General features: G+C 41.1%; 1 protein-coding gene across 1 annotated transcript; it reads right to left on the reverse strand.

The window, feature by feature from the left end:
- Positions 1-2,364: 2,364 nt before the first annotated feature.
- On the reverse strand, positions 2,365-18,674 carry LOC310699307 (vomeronasal type-2 receptor 26-like; the record flags this gene model as incomplete). The annotated part of the gene is made up of 6 exons (XM_083486953.1): positions 2,365-3,263; positions 3,441-3,567; positions 5,537-5,767; positions 9,512-10,294; positions 11,356-11,647; positions 18,508-18,674. The coding sequence occupies 6 exons, from the start codon at positions 18,672-18,674 to the stop codon at positions 2,365-2,367; spliced, it is 2,499 nt and encodes an 832-aa protein (XP_083343079.1).
- Positions 18,675-20,472: the final 1,798 nt, after the last annotated feature.

The following is a 20,472-nucleotide window of genomic DNA, read 5'->3' on the forward strand; positions in this document are numbered from 1 at the left end:
ACCACTTTATTGTAGATAGAGATTTACAAAACAAAAACCCTGAGAAAAATAATAAATTTCTTGGGAAAAGACAAAGATAAAAAGAGATATATTTAGAAATCCAAACTATTGTTAAGTAAAAAGTTAAGCTAAGGAAAGATTAAAGAACATGTCAACTTCTACATGTCTGAACAGTCTTTCCTCAATAAAAAATGTTTTCCTAGGCACCAAAAAGAATGCAGGGCAGGTGTCAAAAGGTGGAATGTGGCAAAGTGTAGGTGCTGCCACGGGAAGGGATCGATTTCCACCTGTCCAGAATGAGCATTGTGTGGCACCAGCAGTGCTATTTTCTGGGGGTACGCAGTACTCCCCCCCAAAAAAATGTTAAAGGTGTGTTATGAAGTAACAACTTCATGGTGAGTACCAGCACTTTTTTTTAAACCTTTTTTAAAAAAAACAACAACAACATTGGGCACCAGCAATTGTGCCAGTTTTTCAACCTAAAGCAGATCCAATCCAGCCCAATGACAACATTTGCATGGCTGTGGTCCTCCAAAACTAGGCCAGAGACCCCCCATTGCTGAATGTTTGCCTAAGAGTGATTTCAGTGGATGGAGTGGAAGTGACTGTGTCTTTTGCCAAAAGGAAGCATTGGGACAGACACAAGGTGAGGTCATGTCAGCCCATTTCTCATTTTTAACTAGGGCAGAGTTCTTCTTTTAAATCCTTACTCCTAAACCAAGCTTTTTCATTTCTCCAAATATTTTGAATGTTTACCATTCCAGAACAGAGGGCACTAGCATGGTGTCCTCCAAATTTTGTTTGATTGTGGCTCCCAGCAGCCATCTGGAAGCCCATTGAATCCACCAGCCTCTGAAGAGGTCCTCTGTTTTTGCCAAGTGGAGAAGCTGCTGATTGCCAAAATCTCAACAGGAAGTAATCTGAACATGACAAAGGACTGGTGGCCATGTCCCCCACTTTCATATCACCCTCTTCCTGCCCAGTTGAGAAAACAAAGTCCAGAAGGTGGCCTCTCACATGCCTTGGGATGGTGACATGTTGGGACAGCCCCATGACCATCGTGGCAGCCATGTGTCAGGGAATTGGCAGAGGAGGAATTGTGGAGACCACCTCCTCAGCTTGATCCTTCTAGAAAAGAGGAAGACAGTTAAGAAGTACAACAGGGGTTTGAGGGAGGTCACAGTTTAGATGCAGATTAGGGGGAAAGTTATGAAATAATGGGATAGGAGGAGGAGGAAGAGGAAGTACCAGGGGGTGACAGCTGATGGACACAGTGTCTTTAGAAAGCATTCCAGACCCTGCCTCCCAGAACCTAGCAAGCCTTGAAAGTAGGGGAGCAAAGGGCTCAAAGGCAGAGGGCGCTTGTCAGCACCCATAGAGATGACGAATGAGGAAGTGGGAGAGACATGGAGGGTGGAGATTCTCTTGAGACAATGCCATTTTCCAAGAGGCTGGGTTCCAAATCCTCTCTGTAAATACTGAAGAAAAAGCCGATGGTAAGAAGCATTTTCTTGTATTTGTATGTTCCTGGCAACCAGCCATGAGAGTTGCTGGTACCCAACTGAGACCTTGTTTGATTATAGCTCCCAGCAGCCATCTGGAAGCCCCGGCCTCTGCCAACAGGAAGTGATCTGAACTTGACAAGGGACTGATGTCAATGTCCCACACTTTCAGATCACCCTCTTCCTGCCCAGTTCAGAAAACAAGGTCCAGAGTGTGGCCTGTCACATGCATTGGAATGATGATATGCTGGGACAGCCCCATGGTCATTATGGCAGCCATGAAGTCCTGAGCCACCCCAGAAACAGTTGCCTCAACATGGATGATGAAGTCCCCCAAGCCAACATTGTGAGAGTCCTCTACACCACCTCTGAGACCAGCTCTGTCAACTGAGGCAGGGAGACTGCTGGGCAGTAAACCATCACAGTCCCTAATCTGTCCAGACTGCCCAATGCCAGAAACACACATTTTATTTTTTTAAGAATATATATTTTATTAAAGTTTATATATAAAAAATTACAAAACTTCACATATTTTCCCATTTTCTAACCAAACCAATACTTTTATATAGATACAATAAAAACCTAGAAAGGTGGGGGGAGGGGAGAGAGAGAGAGAAGGAAGAAGAAAAACATTTTAAAAAATAGAAAAGAGAGGGGGAAAATAAGATTCAGAAAGATACTGAAGAAGCTGGTCTCTAAGGTGCTAATGGGAGGAATTTTTTTATTTTGTTTTGACTACGGCAGACCAACACGGCTACCTACCTGTAACTAAAACTAAAATCAGGTAACCTTTAAACAAGATCCCAACCAAAATGCTTTTAATACAGACCAAAGGAAAGATGGATAATCTCTCTCTCTCCGTTTATTTTTTTGCCGTCAGGTACTCCTTTGTGTTCAGTTCGGGCTTCAGTATAATAATGTAGCACTTGGGCATGAAGATGCAGCCCAGAAGCCCAGCACTGGAGGCCAACATAGAGAAGATCTGCACGGCTACCATGTATTTCCCCTTGGTGCTCAGGTAGGTGGGCACAAAGGACACCCAAACACTGCAGAAGACCAGCATGCTGAAGGTGATCAGCTTGGCTTCATTGAAGGCCCCAGGCAGCTTCCTGGCTAGGAAAGCCACCGTGAGGCAGATGGCAGCCAGGAAGCCCATGTAGCCGAGGGCAGCGTAAAACATGGCAACAGACCCTTCATTGCATTGCAAGATTATCACTCCAGGTAAGGAGCTCATGTCAGAGTTTGGGAATGGAGGAGAAAGTCCCAGCCAGGTGGTGCAGATGACAACTTGGACAGTGGAACAGGAAATGACAATGGAGTTGGCCAGACTCTTCCCCAGCCATTTCCTCAGTCTGTTCCCTGGCTTGGTGGCCAAGAAGGCCAACACCACAGTGATGGTTTTTGCCAACACTGAAGAGATGGCAGATGAGAAGACAATGCTGAAGACCGTTTGTCGGAGAAGACAGGTGACTTTCCTTGGCCGGCCGATGAAGAGGAAAGAGGACAAAAAGCAGAGCAGGAGGGAGAAGAGGAGGATGTAGGAGAGGTCTCTGTTGTTGGCCTTGACTAGGGGAGTTTCATTGTATTTCATGAATATTACCAAAATGCAGCCTGTGGTTGAAGATAAGAGTAGGGCAAAGGAAGCCAGGAGTTTCCCCAAATAATCTTCATAGGACAAGAAGTTAGTTGCTTTGGGGACACAATGATCTTGCTCCTTGTTTGGATGCTGATCTTCTGGACATTTGGTGCATTCATTGGCATCTGCACAGAGTAAGAGAGACTTCAGTATACTGACATTAGGCATACACCTATACCAGTCTGAATGCTGTTACAACTGTGGGGAATGGTTGGCATATGGGAGAGATCAAGAAAGAACGCTGTGTTCACTGGTAGAGAACTTTCAACCCATGGCTTCTTTCCACTGGCGTTGTGTCCTACCTTCCTGAGTGGAGATTGTCCCTTCTGAGCAGGGAGCACAGTCATAGCAGCACGGAGGTTTCCCTTCCTGAATCTTCTTGGCATATCCAGGGCAACAGCTCTTTGTGCATCTTGCATGAGGCGTGGTCTGGAAATCAATAGAAAGAGCAGCATCAAAGCTACGGATTGTTGAGTTCTGGAAGCATTATCATTATTGTTGTTGTTCATACCCAACCCATCTAGCTGGGTTTCCCCAGGCACTCTGAGCAGTTTCTAGCACATATACAAATATAACAAAGCGTGAAACTTTATTATATTCTTAAATATAATAAAGCATCTTTACTTCCAATGGCCCACAGTGAGCCCAGACCCAATTAGGAGTGATTTCTTTTTTGCTTTTCGTAGAGCAGCATGGCTGTGAAATCTCTTTAGTGTTTCTGCTTCTTCCCTTTAACATTGATATACTACAGTTTTTGACACATACAGACAATCCAGGCAACATGTGAATTGAACCAGCAACAATAAAAAAATTCCTACAAATGGGGCACTAAAACAACTCCTGACACAGTTGTGTTGTGCAGTTGAGAAATAAGACTGGACTGACTGATTTTTGCCTTGCTTGAAAGGCTAAATGGCATTGTTGAGGTTGGGATGAAGGCTGCACCTAGTGCAAAAATTGGCACCTCGTTTGCTCGTGAGGCATATCTGCACTTCCCATTTTCATTTTAGGAAGCTTTCCAGGCTAGATAATATATATATATTACAGCTGTTCATTCTGTAATTCATTTTATAAGTCTCTTATTCATTGTCAAATTTTATACATGCTTATTCAAGAGTGAGATCCAATCAGCGCAATGGGATTTAGCTCCAGGGAAGTGTCCATGATTGCAATAAAAGCCTCATATATACTTTTTTTTTTAAAGAATATTTTTTTATTAACCGACCAATCACATCAAATCAAACCAAATTACATAAATTCCAAATTACACAGCCGAATTTTAAATTTTTGTTGGGGGTACCCATATTTCAAGTTCCGAAGGGATCCAATCAACTTCTTGCTTCTTACTGCTGTTTTAATGTCCACAAATCTAAGCTTATGATGTTCACAGTACTATCCAGTCCTTTCTTATTATTTTTCCACATCTCTTGTTCTTATTTTCTCTTTGTGACCTCTGATAGTCTCCGCAAGCTGGTTAGAACAGTTTGTAATCCTGCGTGGATTTTTTTTTTTTTTATCCAGTAGCCATATCCAGACGTTTTCCATATAACATCACTTCCATACATCAAAACAGTCTTAGCATCATTAATCTTCACCAATCTGCCTCCTTCCTCAAAACCTCTGAGGAGATTCACTAGGAATGCAGTCTGAAAACAAGTCCATTCTTCCTCCCGGCTATAAATCCTTTGGCAAGATGGCGACTCCAAATTAATTGCTGAGCCATTCCCAAAAGCTCTTATTGCTTCTCGGTCTCCATAAAGCATACTTTTGGTTAAAGTTTATCTCCACACAGACCTTAATCATCCTGCTTGGGTCAGTTCAACCGATAATTCTAATGAGGAGGGGTTCTTGTAAATCACATAGAAGGAAAGTAAAAAAGTCCCCCCCCCCATTCAGCCCCGTTGTCAACATATCCCACCTTTGGTGTATCTTCATCGTAAAATATTCCTGTTTCTCCAGCCTGTCGTCTTCTTTTGCAGAGGTCACTTAAATTAGCAGACTTCACTCCCCTTCTTCACTTGAAATATGTGCATTTGCTTCTTTTGTAATTAATTATTCCAAATTGCTGCAACTAGTGCGCGATCAGAGACAGCGTCCAGGAGAGCCGAGGTCCACATGGGGGCATTCTGCCTAGGGCCCTCACCCCTTCTTTCGAATTAGGGGATGATTTATGGGCACAGCAGGCAAGGGCAGTGTTCCCCATTTCCTTGGGGCAACAAGGGAGGCTGCCTACTCCCATAACAGCCTCTTAATTACCCCGTGTGGGTCGGAGAGATGGTATTGTCGGCCATCTTCCAATGCACCCCCTAGTGGCCCCCCGCCTCATATATACTTTCAACTAGCTATTAGAGTGTAACAGAAATCATAATATTAAAAAAGCACAAAACATTTCTCCTACCTTCTTCCACAGCGTGGGCCATACTATTGTTTCTGGACTAATAGTGAACTTTAGATTTGAGGACTCCTGTCTCTCTATGCTCCCAATCTTCACACTAGCATGAGATTTATTAGGGAACAACACCCAATTCACAATATCAAAGTCAACGGCCAGTGCCCCATTCTCATCCAAGTACTGTCCATCAGTTGAAGTATTAGAAGACAGATGGACTTCTTTCAAGAATGAATGAAGCTAGAAAAACAGAGAAAACCACGTTGGATGGCATCCATTAGAAAAGACTGGTTATGATTCTGAGAAATTATGTAAAGAATAGTCATCATGGATTTAGTACATGTGGAACAGAAAGCTCTAAGAAGGATGGAGTCATCTTTCTACTATAGGATCAACAACATCGTAACAGGGCGGCCCCATTGCTAAAACCTAGACCGCTTCCAAGACAGTCTCTATCCCAAAACCACTCAAAGACAGCCTCAAAGTAGAATCATACCCACCCAATCTCGTTAATAAACCAAACTACAAGATATTCACATCAATCTTGGCTAACTGTCTAAAAATTTCCCTACACAAGTTAATACCATCAGACCACACTGGCTGTGTCCCAGGTTGCGATATGACAGACCCCATCAGGAAACTACTGAATCTGATTGAACACAGCAAGGTAACTAGACTCTGACTGACAGTTAGGTTCCTAGACATCTTCTAGGCTTTTGATTGCTTAGAATGGAAATACCTACTTTTTTTAAAAAAAATGTTTATTGGATTTTCACAAATTATAAAAACACAAACAATACACAATACAAACATACACACACACACACAAACATGTATAATTTCAAATCCTTCTTTTCTTAAAACTTACTTCACCGACTTCCCCATACCTCCCCTTTCTGTATCCCAATTCCCAAGTTTGTTTCAGCAAATCCTCCCCCTTAATTTTATTTAATTTTTCCTTATTCTTTTCTTTTACTTAATCTTTTACAGCTGTAATCCCCTATTTTTTGTAACCGCAACATTTTAGCACTCATTAATTTTACAATACTTCTTAAGATAAATTTTGAATTTCATCCAGTCTTCTTCCGCCGTCTCTTTCCCCTGGTCTCGGATTCTTAGAATGGAAATACCTACTAGCCATACTAACTAATATGAAATTTGGTCCCAACTTCTTACAAACCCTCAAGCAAATATGCTCCTGAGCCCCAGCAAAATGCAGGACTAACGGTCTGGACTCTAACACCATAACAATCCAAAGAGGCACAAAACCAGGATGCCCACTGTCTCCCTTCCTATTCATCCTGGCTCTGGAACGTCTAGCTATCCGAATCCGAGCAGCCACAGACATCAAGGGAATGGAAATAATTTAAAGGCAGAACCTTTAAATTAGGGCTCTTTGCATACAACCTGATGGTCACAACACCAGACCCCATAAACACAGCAACCACCCTAATCTGAGAACTCAACATGTTTGCAATGGCATTGGGCCTACAAGTAAACGTTGCAAAATCTGAGGCTATGTGTTTCAACACCCACATCCACACCCAAAAAGAATTTGCCAACATCACCAAGATAAAACTTTGGCACACCAAGTTCAGATACCTAGAAACCCCAACAAACTATACCTCCACAATTACAACCCCGTGTGGTGACAAATCAACAGAGACTTGAGGTAATGGAACAACACCAAATTCACCTTCTCAGACAAAGATAGCCATGATCAAAATTATCACCCTTCCAAAATTAACCTACTGATTCCAAACCCTCCCAATTTGGATTCAATCTGGAAACAGCCTTACAGTGGTGCCCAGCAAAACGAATGCCTCGCAAGACGGAAAACTCGCTAGACGAAAGAGTTTTCCGTTTTGGAGGTGCTTCGCAAAACGAATTTCCTATGGGCTTGCTTCGCAAGACGACAATGTCTTGCGAGTTCCTGCTGGTTTTTTTCCCTTCCCCCTCCCTTTTTCTAAGCCGCTAAGATGCTTATCAGATGATCCGATCAGCAGATAAGCCGCTAAAAGCCGCTAATAGCGCTAATAGCGCTAATCCGCTAATCCGTCAATGGGCTTGCTTCGCAAGACGAAAAAACCACTAGACGAAGAGAATCACAGAACGGATTCTTTTCGTCTTGCGAGGCACCACTGTATTAGAAAAACTAACCAATAAACTGAAATTGACATGGGGACAAATAGAAGAAGATACCTTCACCCCAGTATGGTTCCCCTTTAACATATACACAGCCCAACAAGACAACAAGAATCTGCCAACAGCATACGAATCAATCTGACTAACCTGATCCAAATACACACACACACACACACACACACACACACACCACTCACACAAAAAACAAATCTCACTACAGACAACCAGCCATAACCAGCCACACCCTATGCCACCCCCAAACATCTGTCACCTCCAAGGAAATACAAGTGAATTGTAAGAGAACCTATACAAGTGACGCTGGCAGAAAACCTCAAACATGCACTAAGTAGAAGAATAGAAACCTAGCCACCCTGCCCCACCCCACTCACCATTCCTCCTCCCCCTCTGCCCCCCCATTTCTTCCTAACTTAACTTGTATGCAACACTAATGTCTGACAACAAATGAAATTGACCTGTAGAAAACACAACTTGAAAAAAGGGACAATGTACGTATTTTATAAACCAATAAATCTTATACAGTGTGTGTGTGTGTGTGTAATATATATATATATATATAAAGTGAGAGGCCATACCTGCCATGGCTGTAGACTTTGAAGTTCCATCTCGTTTCCTCCACCCACCATCAACCCCAGAACTGGCCCTACTAAACATCTTCCCACTCACATTATAAAGAGCTCATAACCCACCTATTCTCAGCAGCCAGAAGCATCATAGCCAGATACTGGAGAGACCTGTCAGGAGTAAGAAGACCCCTTCACCCCGGTATCGTTCCCCTTTATTATATAAATAGCCCAACAAGTCAACAAGAATCCGCCAACAGCATAAGAATCAATCTGGCTAACTTGATCTAAAAATGCACACACACACACCACACTACAGCCAACCAACCACAACCAACCACACCCTAAGCCACGCCCAACCTCTCTCACCACCAAGTAAATACAACAAGCAAATAGTAAGAGAGCCTATACGAGTGACACTGACACAAAACCCCAAACATACACTAAGTAGAAGAATAGAAACATAACCACCCCACCCTACTCACCATTCCTCCTCCTCCTCTTTCCCCCTCCTTTCTTCCTCTCTTTCTCTTCTCTTTGGTGATCACTCATAGCCGAGTAAGATTGTCTTCCATAAACACAATGCTTGTTTATAAAGCTATTGTACTACCAACCTTTCTTCCTAACCTAACCCTGTATGTAACACTAATGTCTCACAACAAATGAAACTGATCTGTAGAAAACACAACTTGAAAAAAGAGACAATGCATGTATTTTTGTAAACTAAGAAATTGTGTGTGTGTGTGTGTGTGTATACAGACGCGGGTGGCACTGTGGTCTAAACCACTGAGCATCGGAAGGTCGGCGGTTCAAAATCCCCACAATGGAGTGAGCTCCTGTTGCTTTGTCCAAGGTCCTGCCAACCTAGCAGTTGAAAAGCACGCCAGTACAGGTAGATAAATAGGTACTGCTGTGGCAGAAAAGTAAACGGTGTTTCCATGCACTCTGGTTTCTGTCACGGTGTTCCGTTGTGCCAGAAGTGGTTTAGTCATGCTGGCCACTTGACTTGGAAAGCTGTCTGTGGACAAACATTGGCTCCCTTGGCCTGAAAGCGAGATGAGCGCCGCAACCCCATAGTTGCCTTTCACTGGACTTAACCGTCCAGGGGTCCTTTACCTTTTACCTTATACAGTAGAACCTCTACCACCTCTACTTGGGCCTGATCCAAGTCGCGACCACGGCAAACCTGGAAGTAAGCACCGGGTTTGCCACAATTCGCACGCACGCAGAAGTATATATATATATCGAGAGGCTATACCTGCCATGGCTGTAGCCTTTGAAGTTCCATCTTTTCGCCTCCTCCCACCATCAACCTCTGCTTTGATCTGGATGAATAAGCTGCATTCAAGGCCTGAGCCACAACTTGGACACTATTGTAAGTGATATAACTGTCTTGGGAGTGGATCCCTTCGATCTCCTTCTGGGGCAGCAGCATCTGATTCTCCTTCTCCCTGCATCTTTCCCAACTCCTCACAGATAAGGGATGCTTTAAATATGAACATACAAATGCATTTCGCCAAGAAGCAGAAGCTATTGGTTCATAGTAGTCCTTTTTTGCTCCCTTACTGGTCTTCATTACAAAGGACAAAGAACCATGGGCATATCGGAAGGCTTCCGTCTCATAAAACAAGATGTTGTCCTGACGACCGGTGGTGATCCAGACCTTCCCCCCAGTTTGTGTCCTTTCAAAGAAAGATTGTACCTCCATGATAGCATAAAATCCATCCTGAGAATCTGTATAGTAAACAAATACATTGACTTGTCTCCACATGGCAGATGGCTCATGAGGGAACCACAGGGAGGTTTTCCATTGTACTCTTTCTGTGAAGGCAGCACAAATTTCCCTTTTGTTCATCAGAGGTGTCAAGGTGCTCAGGAACTTTTCTCCATTGTCATTGTCTGAAGCAAAGAGGCCGACCCATGTCCATCTGAAGTGCAGGAGGAGTTCCACCACCCCCTGGTTCTGAGCTTCTTCATTTGGGGCCATTGAGTTGACAAAAGGGGACTGTTTTTTATCATGAAGAACAAAGCCAGAACTGAACTGGTGAAAGAAGGGAAAGAGACCAATGCTTTGCTTTTCAGGACAAATTTAATTATCAACAACAACCTTATTTGAAATAAACTATTTTTATTTTATTTTAGCAATGTATTCCACTTAACTGCCCAGTCCCTAAGCAGTTAAGAAAGAGTCGATAGGGAAAAAACCCAGGAAGGTACATCTATTAAACCAAATTTCAATTAAAATGCCTGCAGGAATAATAATAATAAATCTTCATCAGGCTGCATAAGGTCAATAAAGATGAGTCATAATGGATCAGGTTACCTCTGGAGTAATATTGTGGCTAAAAACATTAATAAAGGTATTGTACTAACTCAACTCTAACTCTTTCATTTGGCAAGATGTAGTTGTCCAAACATAATATTTTGTTAGATAGAGCTTCTGCAAGTTGTATTTTATCAATACTGGGGCACGATCAGCATAAGTCATTGGGTGGATTTCAGTTTCACTCATTTTTTCTACTGGGAATAAAGTAATTGTTGAAAATCTCTATGGATATATGAATTGTGGACATGAGAATAGAAAGAGAGGTCTTTATCAGTAGGATGGTAGACTCTCCAAATATCTATAAAGCCATTTTCTTCCACTGATGTTTTATCATGTTTTTAATATTCTGTTTGGAGCTGCTCAGAGTGGCTTTTGAAACCCAGCCAGATTGGCGGGGTATAAATAAAATAATAATAATAATAATAATAATAATAATAATAATAATAATAATAATAATAGTTATTTTAAAGGTATTGGCTATGTTGCCTTGCTTTAGATCATAGATGAAATCATACCATTGAAACATCTCCCAAGTATATATCCACCTTTAGCATTCCACCTTTTTATTACATTATTTGTAGATTTGGGGGGGAAATGGTTATTTATTGTTTTGTAAATGCATATTGAAGAAGATCTGTATTGAAACTGTTGTACATTTAGCATTAAGTTCCTTTCTTACTAACATTTTGCTCAATTTACTTCTTAAAATAGTTATATTATCCTCAGTATAACTTGTAGGTTCATGAAATGGCAAATGACTTGAAGCCCATTCTTACTTGTGGGATCTTGTAGATGCCCAACATGCCTGCAATGTGCCTGGAGATGTCGGATTCACCCCGTTCAAGAACAGCCAGTAATGTTTTCTGCCTTCCACAGGTGTAGTTTGGGATATTGATTTTCCCACCAGCAAGCAGATCTGTCAGGGCATCAGAAGTGGTTCTTCCATCAAAATGGGTCTCATAGATGCTGTAGCCCAGGGTGATGTTGGGTAGGAGCCTGGAGTTATGATTGACATCCTGAACAGCCAGCAAGAAGCTAAGAATTTGCCATTCCCTTTTAGTCACAAAACTGCGAAAAGAATTATGTCACATATTCATGTTAGATTCAGTGAAATTGAGAGTCACATTCTTTTTTGTATAAATCAAAGCCAATGGGAAAGGAGCCCAGTAAGTAGGGCAAAGAGCAGCAATGTCCACAAGTATCTTTGCAGGAGAGAAGAATGGAGAAAAAACCAGGACACAAATCAGCCCCCTGAACCCACCACCAGCTCCAGTGGCAGAGGTGCCAACAGCATTTTATTCTGTGAACTGGCCTGAGATCTTAGGGTGAATGGCAGTATATAAATTAATTGAATAAATAAATAAATAAATAAAAACTTGTACTTAAGAATGAGGAAGATGGCTGCGCATATGACATTTTAGGAGGAGCCAGGGAACAGAGCCAAACACAGTTGCCGATGGCTCCTCATTTCTCACGCTCAACACTTCCGGTCTGAGATGTCCATAAATAATGCTAAACTGCAAACAATGCTAATCTGTGTGAACAAAAATCATGGCTAATTGCGTAATATTGTATCTGCTACCTTATTTTACTCCTAATCTTGAAGAGGCTTAATTATGAGCAACTTAAATACCAGAACCCCCTTCATGGATCACTGCCTTGCTGTGGCGAAGGGGCTTGAATAACTCAGAGAAGCTATGAGCTATGCCATGCAGGGCCACCCAAGATGGACAGGTCATAGTGGAGAGTGATCCACCTGAAGCAGGAACCAGCAAGCCACTTCAGTATCCTTGCCAAGAAAACAGGTTTAAGGATTTAGATTTGGTGGACAGAATGCCTGAAGAACTATGGATGGAGGCTCGTAACATTATACAGGAGGCAGCAATGAAAACCATCCCAATGAAAAGGAAATGCAAGAAAGCAAAGTGGCTGTCCAACGAGACCTTACAAATAGCGGGGGAGAGAAGGCAAGCAAAATGCAAGGGAGATAGTGAAAGATACAGGAAATTGAATGCAGATTTCCAAAGAATAGCAAGGAGAGACAAGAAGGCCTTCTTAAGCGAGCAATGCAAAGAAATAGAGGAAAACAACAGAATGGGAAGAATCAGAGATCTGTTCAAGAAAATTGGAGATATGAAAGGAACATTTCGTACAAAGATTACCATAATAAAGGAAAAAGTGGTAAGAACCTGACAGAAGCAGAAGAGGTGGCAAGAGATCCTGATGGACTATTTGGATTACAATGTAGTTCTGCTGGGAGATATGAACGGAGTGGTATCTACATATATGGATAAGGCACAAAAACAGGTAGTCACCAAGGATGGTAGACTACCGAAGACCTTTTTTGAGATGACAGACAATTTGGATCTAGTGGACATTTGGAGAATAAAGAACCCCTTGGCTAAGGAGGGAACCTTCTTTTCTGAAGCCAAGATGACATGGACTAGAATTGACCAAATATGGGTAACTAGAGGAATGGCACCAAAGACTACGAAAGTGGAAATCTGCCCAAAAACCTGCTCCAACCACAATGCCGTTAAGATGGAGATGAAACTAATATCAACTGGCTCCTTCAGATGGAGGATGAATGGCACCTTATTTAGAGATGAAGAAGTTTTAAAGAAGGCACAAAAAACCTTGAGAGACTATTTTGAGATAAATATGAACACCGATGTGAAAAAAGAGTAATCTGGGACGCTAGTAAGGCAGTTATGAGAGGGTTCTTGATACAACAGAATACATTTAAAAAGAGAATCCAGAATGAGAAGAAGGAAAAAAATTTGGAGAAAATAAAAGAAGGTGAAAAAAATTTGAGAGTAAAACCCAAATCGCAGGAGATTTTGAGAGAAATAAAGCTATACCAAGTGCAACTTATGAAAATGATGAATCAAGAGATTGAGTGGAAAATTAAACAAATGAGGCAAAAGACATTTGAGTCAGCTAACAAATGTGGGAAATTGTTGGCTTGGCAAATGAAAAAAAGACAAAAACAAAATACAATTACAAACTTAGAAGTGGAAGGAAGGAATATATAGAACCCAGTGGAGATCAGAAATTGTTTCCAGGGGTACTTTAAACAACTATATACACAAGGAACACAGAGAGAAATAGACAGATTTTTGAAGAAAAATGGATTACAAAAAATCTCTCAAGAAAATAAATTAATGTTGAGTTATAAAATAACTGAACAGGAGATAGAAGGTGCCATTCAGAATATGCAATTGGGTAAATCTCCAGGACCGGATGGACTGACTTCTAGATACTACAGATCTTTAAAGGAATGGTTATTGCAACCTCTGAAAGAAGTCTGTAATGAAATAATGCAGGGGCAAATGGCACCAGAGTCGTGGAAGGAAGCATATATTACACTTGAACCGAAAACAGAGACTGAAAAGACTCAGCTTAAGAACTACCGTCCCATATCACTGCTTAATGTGGATTACAAAAATTTTGCAGACATTTTAGCAAAAAGATTAAAAAAAGTGTTAGTGGAAGAGATACATAAAGACCAAGCAGGTTTTCTCCCAGGAAGACATCTCTCTGATAATGTGAGAAATATAATTAACATTATAGAGAAATTGCAAGAGAATATAAACACTAAGGCAGTTTTGATATTTGTGGATGCGGAGAAAGCCTTTGACAATATTTCTTGGACTTTTATGAAAAAGAACTTACAAGGTATGGGGGTAGGCCAAGGTTTTGAAAATGGTATAAGTGCAATATACTCAGAACAAAAGGCAAAATTAATTGTGAATAATGTGGTGACGGAAGAATTTAAAATAGAAAAAGGAACACGACAAGGTTGTCCAATTTCCCCATTGCTTTTTATATCGGTTCTGAAGGTTTTGCTCAACATGATCAGAAGGGACCAGTTGGTTGAAGGTGTACGGGTCGGAGCTAGACAGTACAAACTGAGAGCTTTTGCAGACGACTTAGTATTGACTTTACAGGAGCCAGAATCTAGTACTAAAAGGGTTTTGGAACTGATTCAAGAATTTGGTCAGGTCGCTGGGTTTAAACTGAATAAGTTAAAAACCAAGGTTTTAGAGAAAAACTTAACACAAACCGAGAGAGAGATGTTTCAGAATATGACAGGGTTAACATTGGTCAAGAAAGTTAAATACCTGGGGATCAATATGACAGCAAAAAATGGGAACTTATTTAAAGATAACTATGAAAAATGCTGGGGTGAAGTGAAAAAAGATCTAGAAATATGGTCAAATTTGAAACTTTCTTTGCTGGGCCATATCACAGCTATAAAAATGAATGTATTGCCGAGAATGTTGTTTTTGTTTCAGGCATTGCAAATTGTGGATAGGATGGATTGTTTCAAGAAGTGGCAGAGAGATATTTCTAGATTTGTCTGGCAGGGCAAGAAGCCTAGAATAAAATTTAAAATATTAACGGATGCAAAGGAAGGATTTGCCCTGCCAGACTTTAAACTTTATTATGAATCAGCAGCTTTCTGCTGATTGAAAGAATGGCTACTTCATGAAAACACAGAAATTTTGGATTTGGAAGGTTTTAATAATGTATTTGGATGGCATGCATATCTATGGTACGATAAGGTCAAAGCGCATAAAGCATTTAAAAACCATATTGTTAGGAAAGCATTGTTTAATGTTTGGGGTAAGGTACAAGGATCTACTGGAAAATAAAACCCCAAGGTGGCTGTCACCGATGGAAGCGAAAGCTCAGAAAAAGCTCAATATAGAGGCTAAATGGCCGAAATATTGGGAAATTTTGGAACAAGATGGAGATAGATTAAAATTGCACAGTTTTGAGTAACTAAAGAACAAAGTGCGAGATTGGCTCCATTATTATCAGATAATGGAAGCATATAATCTGGACAAGAAAATTGGCTTCCAGGTGGAAAAATCAAAATTAGAAACAGAATTGCTAGAACCCAAAATTAAGAATTTGTCAAGGATGTATAACTTGCTGTTGAAATGGAATACACAGGATGAAACGGTTAAATCTGCTATGATAAAATGGGCACAAGATGTTGGTCATAATATTATGTTCGCTGACTGGGAACAGTTGTGGAACACCGGTATGAAATTTACGGCATGCATTGCCTTAAGAGAGAATATTATGAAAATGATTTATAGGTGGTACATGACCCCGGTCAAGCTTGCAAAAATTCATCATTTGCCCGATAACAAATGTTGGAAATGTAAAGAAAATGAAGGTACATTCTTTCACCTTTGGTGGACGTGCCCAAGGATTAAGGCTTTCTGGGGAGACGATATATAATGAATTGAAAAAGGTATTTAAATATACCTTCATGAAGAAACCAGAGGCCTTTCTTCTAGGCATAGTTGACCAATCGGTGTTAAAGAAGGACAGAACTTTCTTTTTGTACGCCACAACAGCAGCAAGAATACTTATTGCAAAAAACTGGAAGACACAAGATCTACCCACTCTGGAAGAATGGCAGATGAAGGTGGTGGATTACATGGAATTAGCAGAAATGACTGGCAGGATCCGAGACCAGGGGGAGGAGTCAGTGGAAGAAGACTGGAAGAAATTTAAAGATTATTTACAGAGACATTGTAAAATTAATGAATTTTAGAATAATGTTGGATCGAAATTAAGTGGTTTCTAGCTGTAATGGGTTAAAAGGATATGAAAAAATGGGTTTATATAAAAGTAAAATTTCCAGATTATAACAATTTAAGAATAAGGATTTGGGTAGAATAAAGAGGAAAACAAATTACTGAGCTAATAAATTGAATTGGAATACAAAAAAGAGAGGTATGAGGAGGTCCGAGAAACAAGTAAATGGAAAATAATGTGATGAAAAGATTGATTGTTTTTAACAATTCTTATTCTGTATTTTTTTTCTCTTTTTGTTTTATTTTTTGTAATGTAAATTTTTTAATAAAAATCTTATATATATATAAAAGAACCTGACAGAAGCAGAAGACATCAAGAAGAGGTGGCAAGAATACACAGAAGAATTATACCAGAAAGATATGGAGGTCTCATACAGCCCAGGTAGTGTGGTTGCTGACCTTGAGCCAGACATCCTGGAGAGTGAAGTCAAATGGGCCTTAGAAAGCATTGCCAATAACAAGGCCAGTGGAAGTGATGATATTCCAGCTGAACTATTTAAAATTTTAAAAGATGATGCTGTTAAGGTGCTACACTCAATATGCCAGCAAGTGTGGAAAACTCAGCAGTGGCCAGAGGATTGGAGAAGATCAGTCTACATCCCAATCCCAAAGAAGGGCAGTGCCAAAGAATGCTCCAACTACCGCACAATTGCACTCATTTCCCACGCTAGCAAGGTTATGCTTAAAATTCTACAAGGTAGGCTCAAGCAGTATGTGGACCGAGAACTCCCAGAAGTGCAAGCTGTATTTAGAAGAAGCAGAGGAACTAGAGACCAAATTGCAAACATGCGCTGGATTATGGAAAAAGCTAGAGTTTCAGAAAGACATCTACTTCTGCTTCATTGACTATGCAAAAGCCTTTGACTGTGTCGACCACAGCAACTATGGCAAGTTCTTAAAGAAATGCGAGTGCCTGATCACCTCATCTGTCTCCTGAGAAATCTCTATGTGGGACAAGAAGCTACAGTTAGAACTGGATATGGAACAACTGATTGGTTCAAAATTGGGAAAGGAGTACGGCAAGGCTGTATATTGTCTCCCTGCAACACTGGCAACATATGAACAGACAGCTTATAGACACAGACTTTCTTGGTATAAATGCAATAGTATTTGGAATGTGTTTACACAGAATATATTAGGTTATTGCATGGTATTGTAACAATATTTTTACTCTTTTTTCATTCTTACTCACTTTTTTCCTCATTTCTTTCTCACCCTATCTTTTTATAAATCAAATGCTTCTAATGCTTTTTTCAATAAAATCTCTGACACTCAGCAGCTTTTCATGGCTTAGAATCCTCCACCCCACGAGGGCCGGGAATATTGGGGAAGCCTGGCTCCGCTTTGTCCAGTGGTCAGTAGCTACCACTGTATCTAAGGTCTTCTCCAGGCATTATATATCTCACAAACATTGCTTCCCATTAAATGGTTGGCATGTTTGGAATCAAAGCATGAGAAGAGCACCTGCCTAAGCATACTAGAGAGCTACAGTTTTCAGTTGCAAAGATTACTTTAATAATAATAATAAATTTTATTTATACCCTGCCCTCCCCAGCCAAGACCAGGCTCAGGGCAGCTAACACCAGGTATAAAAACAATTGATTAAAATACAACTTAAAAACAAGATTAAAATACAACATTAACATACAGCCTCGTTTCAGTAGAAACTCAAATCAAAAACTTTTTGGGGATGAAAACGTCAAATTTTCACCAAGGCCAACTATCCAGACTGGTCCTAGGTGGGCCAGAAAAAATAGCCAGGGAAGTCCCCAAATAGAGTTCCATCACAGAAGGAGAAAAGAAAAAAGGAAAGAGGGGAAGGGGATCAAGTTGATTCCAAGCCAAAGGCCAGGCGGAACAACTCTGTCTTACAGACCCTGCGGAAATCAGATCCTTTGTGCCTATCACTGTACCCAGCTATAAAAGACAAGCCTGCCTTTCAACCTTCACTTCTGTGATTGAGAGAACCAATCTCCCGTTCATCTCCAGGTGGGGGTAGTGGCTCAGTTCTGGGGCACTAATTCATAAACTTCTAGAAGATTTTATTGGGTTGAGAGTGGGAGAACTCCACAGTTTTCATGCCAAGAAATGCTCCAAGGTTCCATGAGACACAATGAAAGAATGATTATCATTTGGCAAACTACAGAAAACCTGCAACAGGCACACCCCATAGACCTCCATTGACCTCTAGGAGCCCATAGACCTCCAGGAGCGACCCACCCTAGCTTCAGTCACTTTCATCTCAGAGGGCCTGACCAGGTGCATCATGAGACCAGGAGTGTAGCAGAAACACATCAATACATTACTCACGCAGAAACCCAGTTCAAGGGGGTGTTGTAGAAGGTGAAGGGGTACTGCTCTCCAATGGTTTTTGCAGATACTAATGCACTAATGAGATGGTTTCCTGGCCTGTAAAAATTCGAAACGTAACTGACATCCTTGATCAGATTCAGTGAGCATTTTGCCTTCTGCTGCATCCCGTAGGTTACAAGAGGGAGCAACAAGAGCAGTGTTATCATTCTGAATCCACCTGCTACACGTCCCTTCTGACTGTTCCTCTCAGCTCCATAGCCAGCTTTTCACAAGAAGCCTAAACTCCTGTAAAGACATTTCCAGCTCTGGCTCCCGAGACAAAGAGGAAAGGATATAGCTGAGGGGTAGAGCATTGGTTTGCACCCAAAAAGTGCCAGGCTCAACCTCTCCTAACTGTTCCTAACTGTTCCAGGTAGGGCTGAGGAGCTGTTACCAGTCAGTAGATAGTACTAAGCTAGAAGGCGGCTTCCTATATTCTGATTAAGCTACACAAGGACTTATCTCCTACATCCTTTTCACCTGACCTTGACTGCAAGGACTCTGTGGCACACAAAATATTTTATATATCAAACTTTTCAGGCACGGTGGAGTAAATAACCTCTTGCTGCTCTTGATTGTGAAGTTTGTGTTATTGTTCCTAAAGGCAACATTTGAAGGGTGTTCATGGGGGACAAAAATAGATCACTGTGGTTCTGATAATTATAAGGGAAGAAAGGTCTCCTCTGGGAGCAGGTGCAGAGCAGGAGAAAAACATGTTGACTCAAGAAACTGACAAGATTCAAGGAGGTAGAAAGTTGAGTTTGGCTGAACATGATTGACAACAAAAATGCCCTGAAGCTGGATCAGGCGAAGGGCCTATAAAGTCCAGCATCCTCTTCTCAAAATGGACAGCCAGTTGCCCCAATGGGAAGCCCACAAGAAAGGGGTCAGTGCAGCAGCCCTTTCCCTACATGGGATTCCCTATATGGGATTCAGAGTCTTCCTGCCTCAAACAGTGGAGGGAGGCCATATTCATAAGGGCTAGTAGCTGTTTATAGCCTTATCCACCTCCATGATGTGGCCTAAATTACTATTTTTATTTTAAACAAAATTCACATACCACTTTATTGTAGATAGAGGTTTACAAAAAATAATTCAAGAAGAATAATAAATTTCTGGGGAAAAGACGATAAAAACAGATATATTTAGAAATCCAAACTATTGTTAAGTAAAAAGTTAAGCTAAAGAAAGATTAAAGAACATGTGAACTGTTACATGTCTACATAGTCTATTAAGGTTTACAGAGAAAAATACAAAATTTATATACTTTCCACTCTTTAAACCAAACGAAGACTTTTATATAGGTACAGTAAAAACACAGAAAGGTGTGTGTGTGGGAGAGAGAGAGAGAGAGAGAGAGAGAGAGAGAGAGAGAGAGAATCTCTAAACCTATAAACAAAACTTATCTTCAAACCTCAAATCCAGATGTCATTATTTCAATTTCTTTTTCATGCAAAAAGTCTATGAGAGGTTTCCGGTCTTTAGAAATGTTAACAATGGCTTTCTCTGATTCAACATGTCAATTTTGCCAGCTCAGCTAAACCCTTTAGAATTAACAGCCATTATTCCATTGTTGGCAATGATGTTTCCTTGCATCTTGGTGCATATAAAAGTCTCGCAGTCTTGATCATATATTGTAACAAAGGAGAACACATATTGTAGATACTCCCCAACTGGACAGAGAGCTTGGAGACAGAGATGGGATCTCTTTAGACGCAGCTACTCCCCCTCCCCTACCCTCAGGCCTGCCCTGATGCTGCACTGAATAACCAGGTGGGCAAGGCTGGGTAAGACCAACTCCAGCCTGTTCACTCATCCAAGCAGGTCTCTGTGCTATAGATACAAGCAGCCTCACCCTCCCTCTCTCCCTCCCTCTCCCCCCTCTCCCTCCCCCTCCCTCCTTGCCTCCCTCCCTCCCTCTCT

Source organism: Podarcis liolepis, assembly GCF_965112155.1.
Source record: "Podarcis liolepis genome assembly, chromosome: 2".
NCBI classification, from domain to species: domain Eukaryota; kingdom Metazoa; phylum Chordata; class Lepidosauria; order Squamata; family Lacertidae; genus Podarcis; species Podarcis liolepis.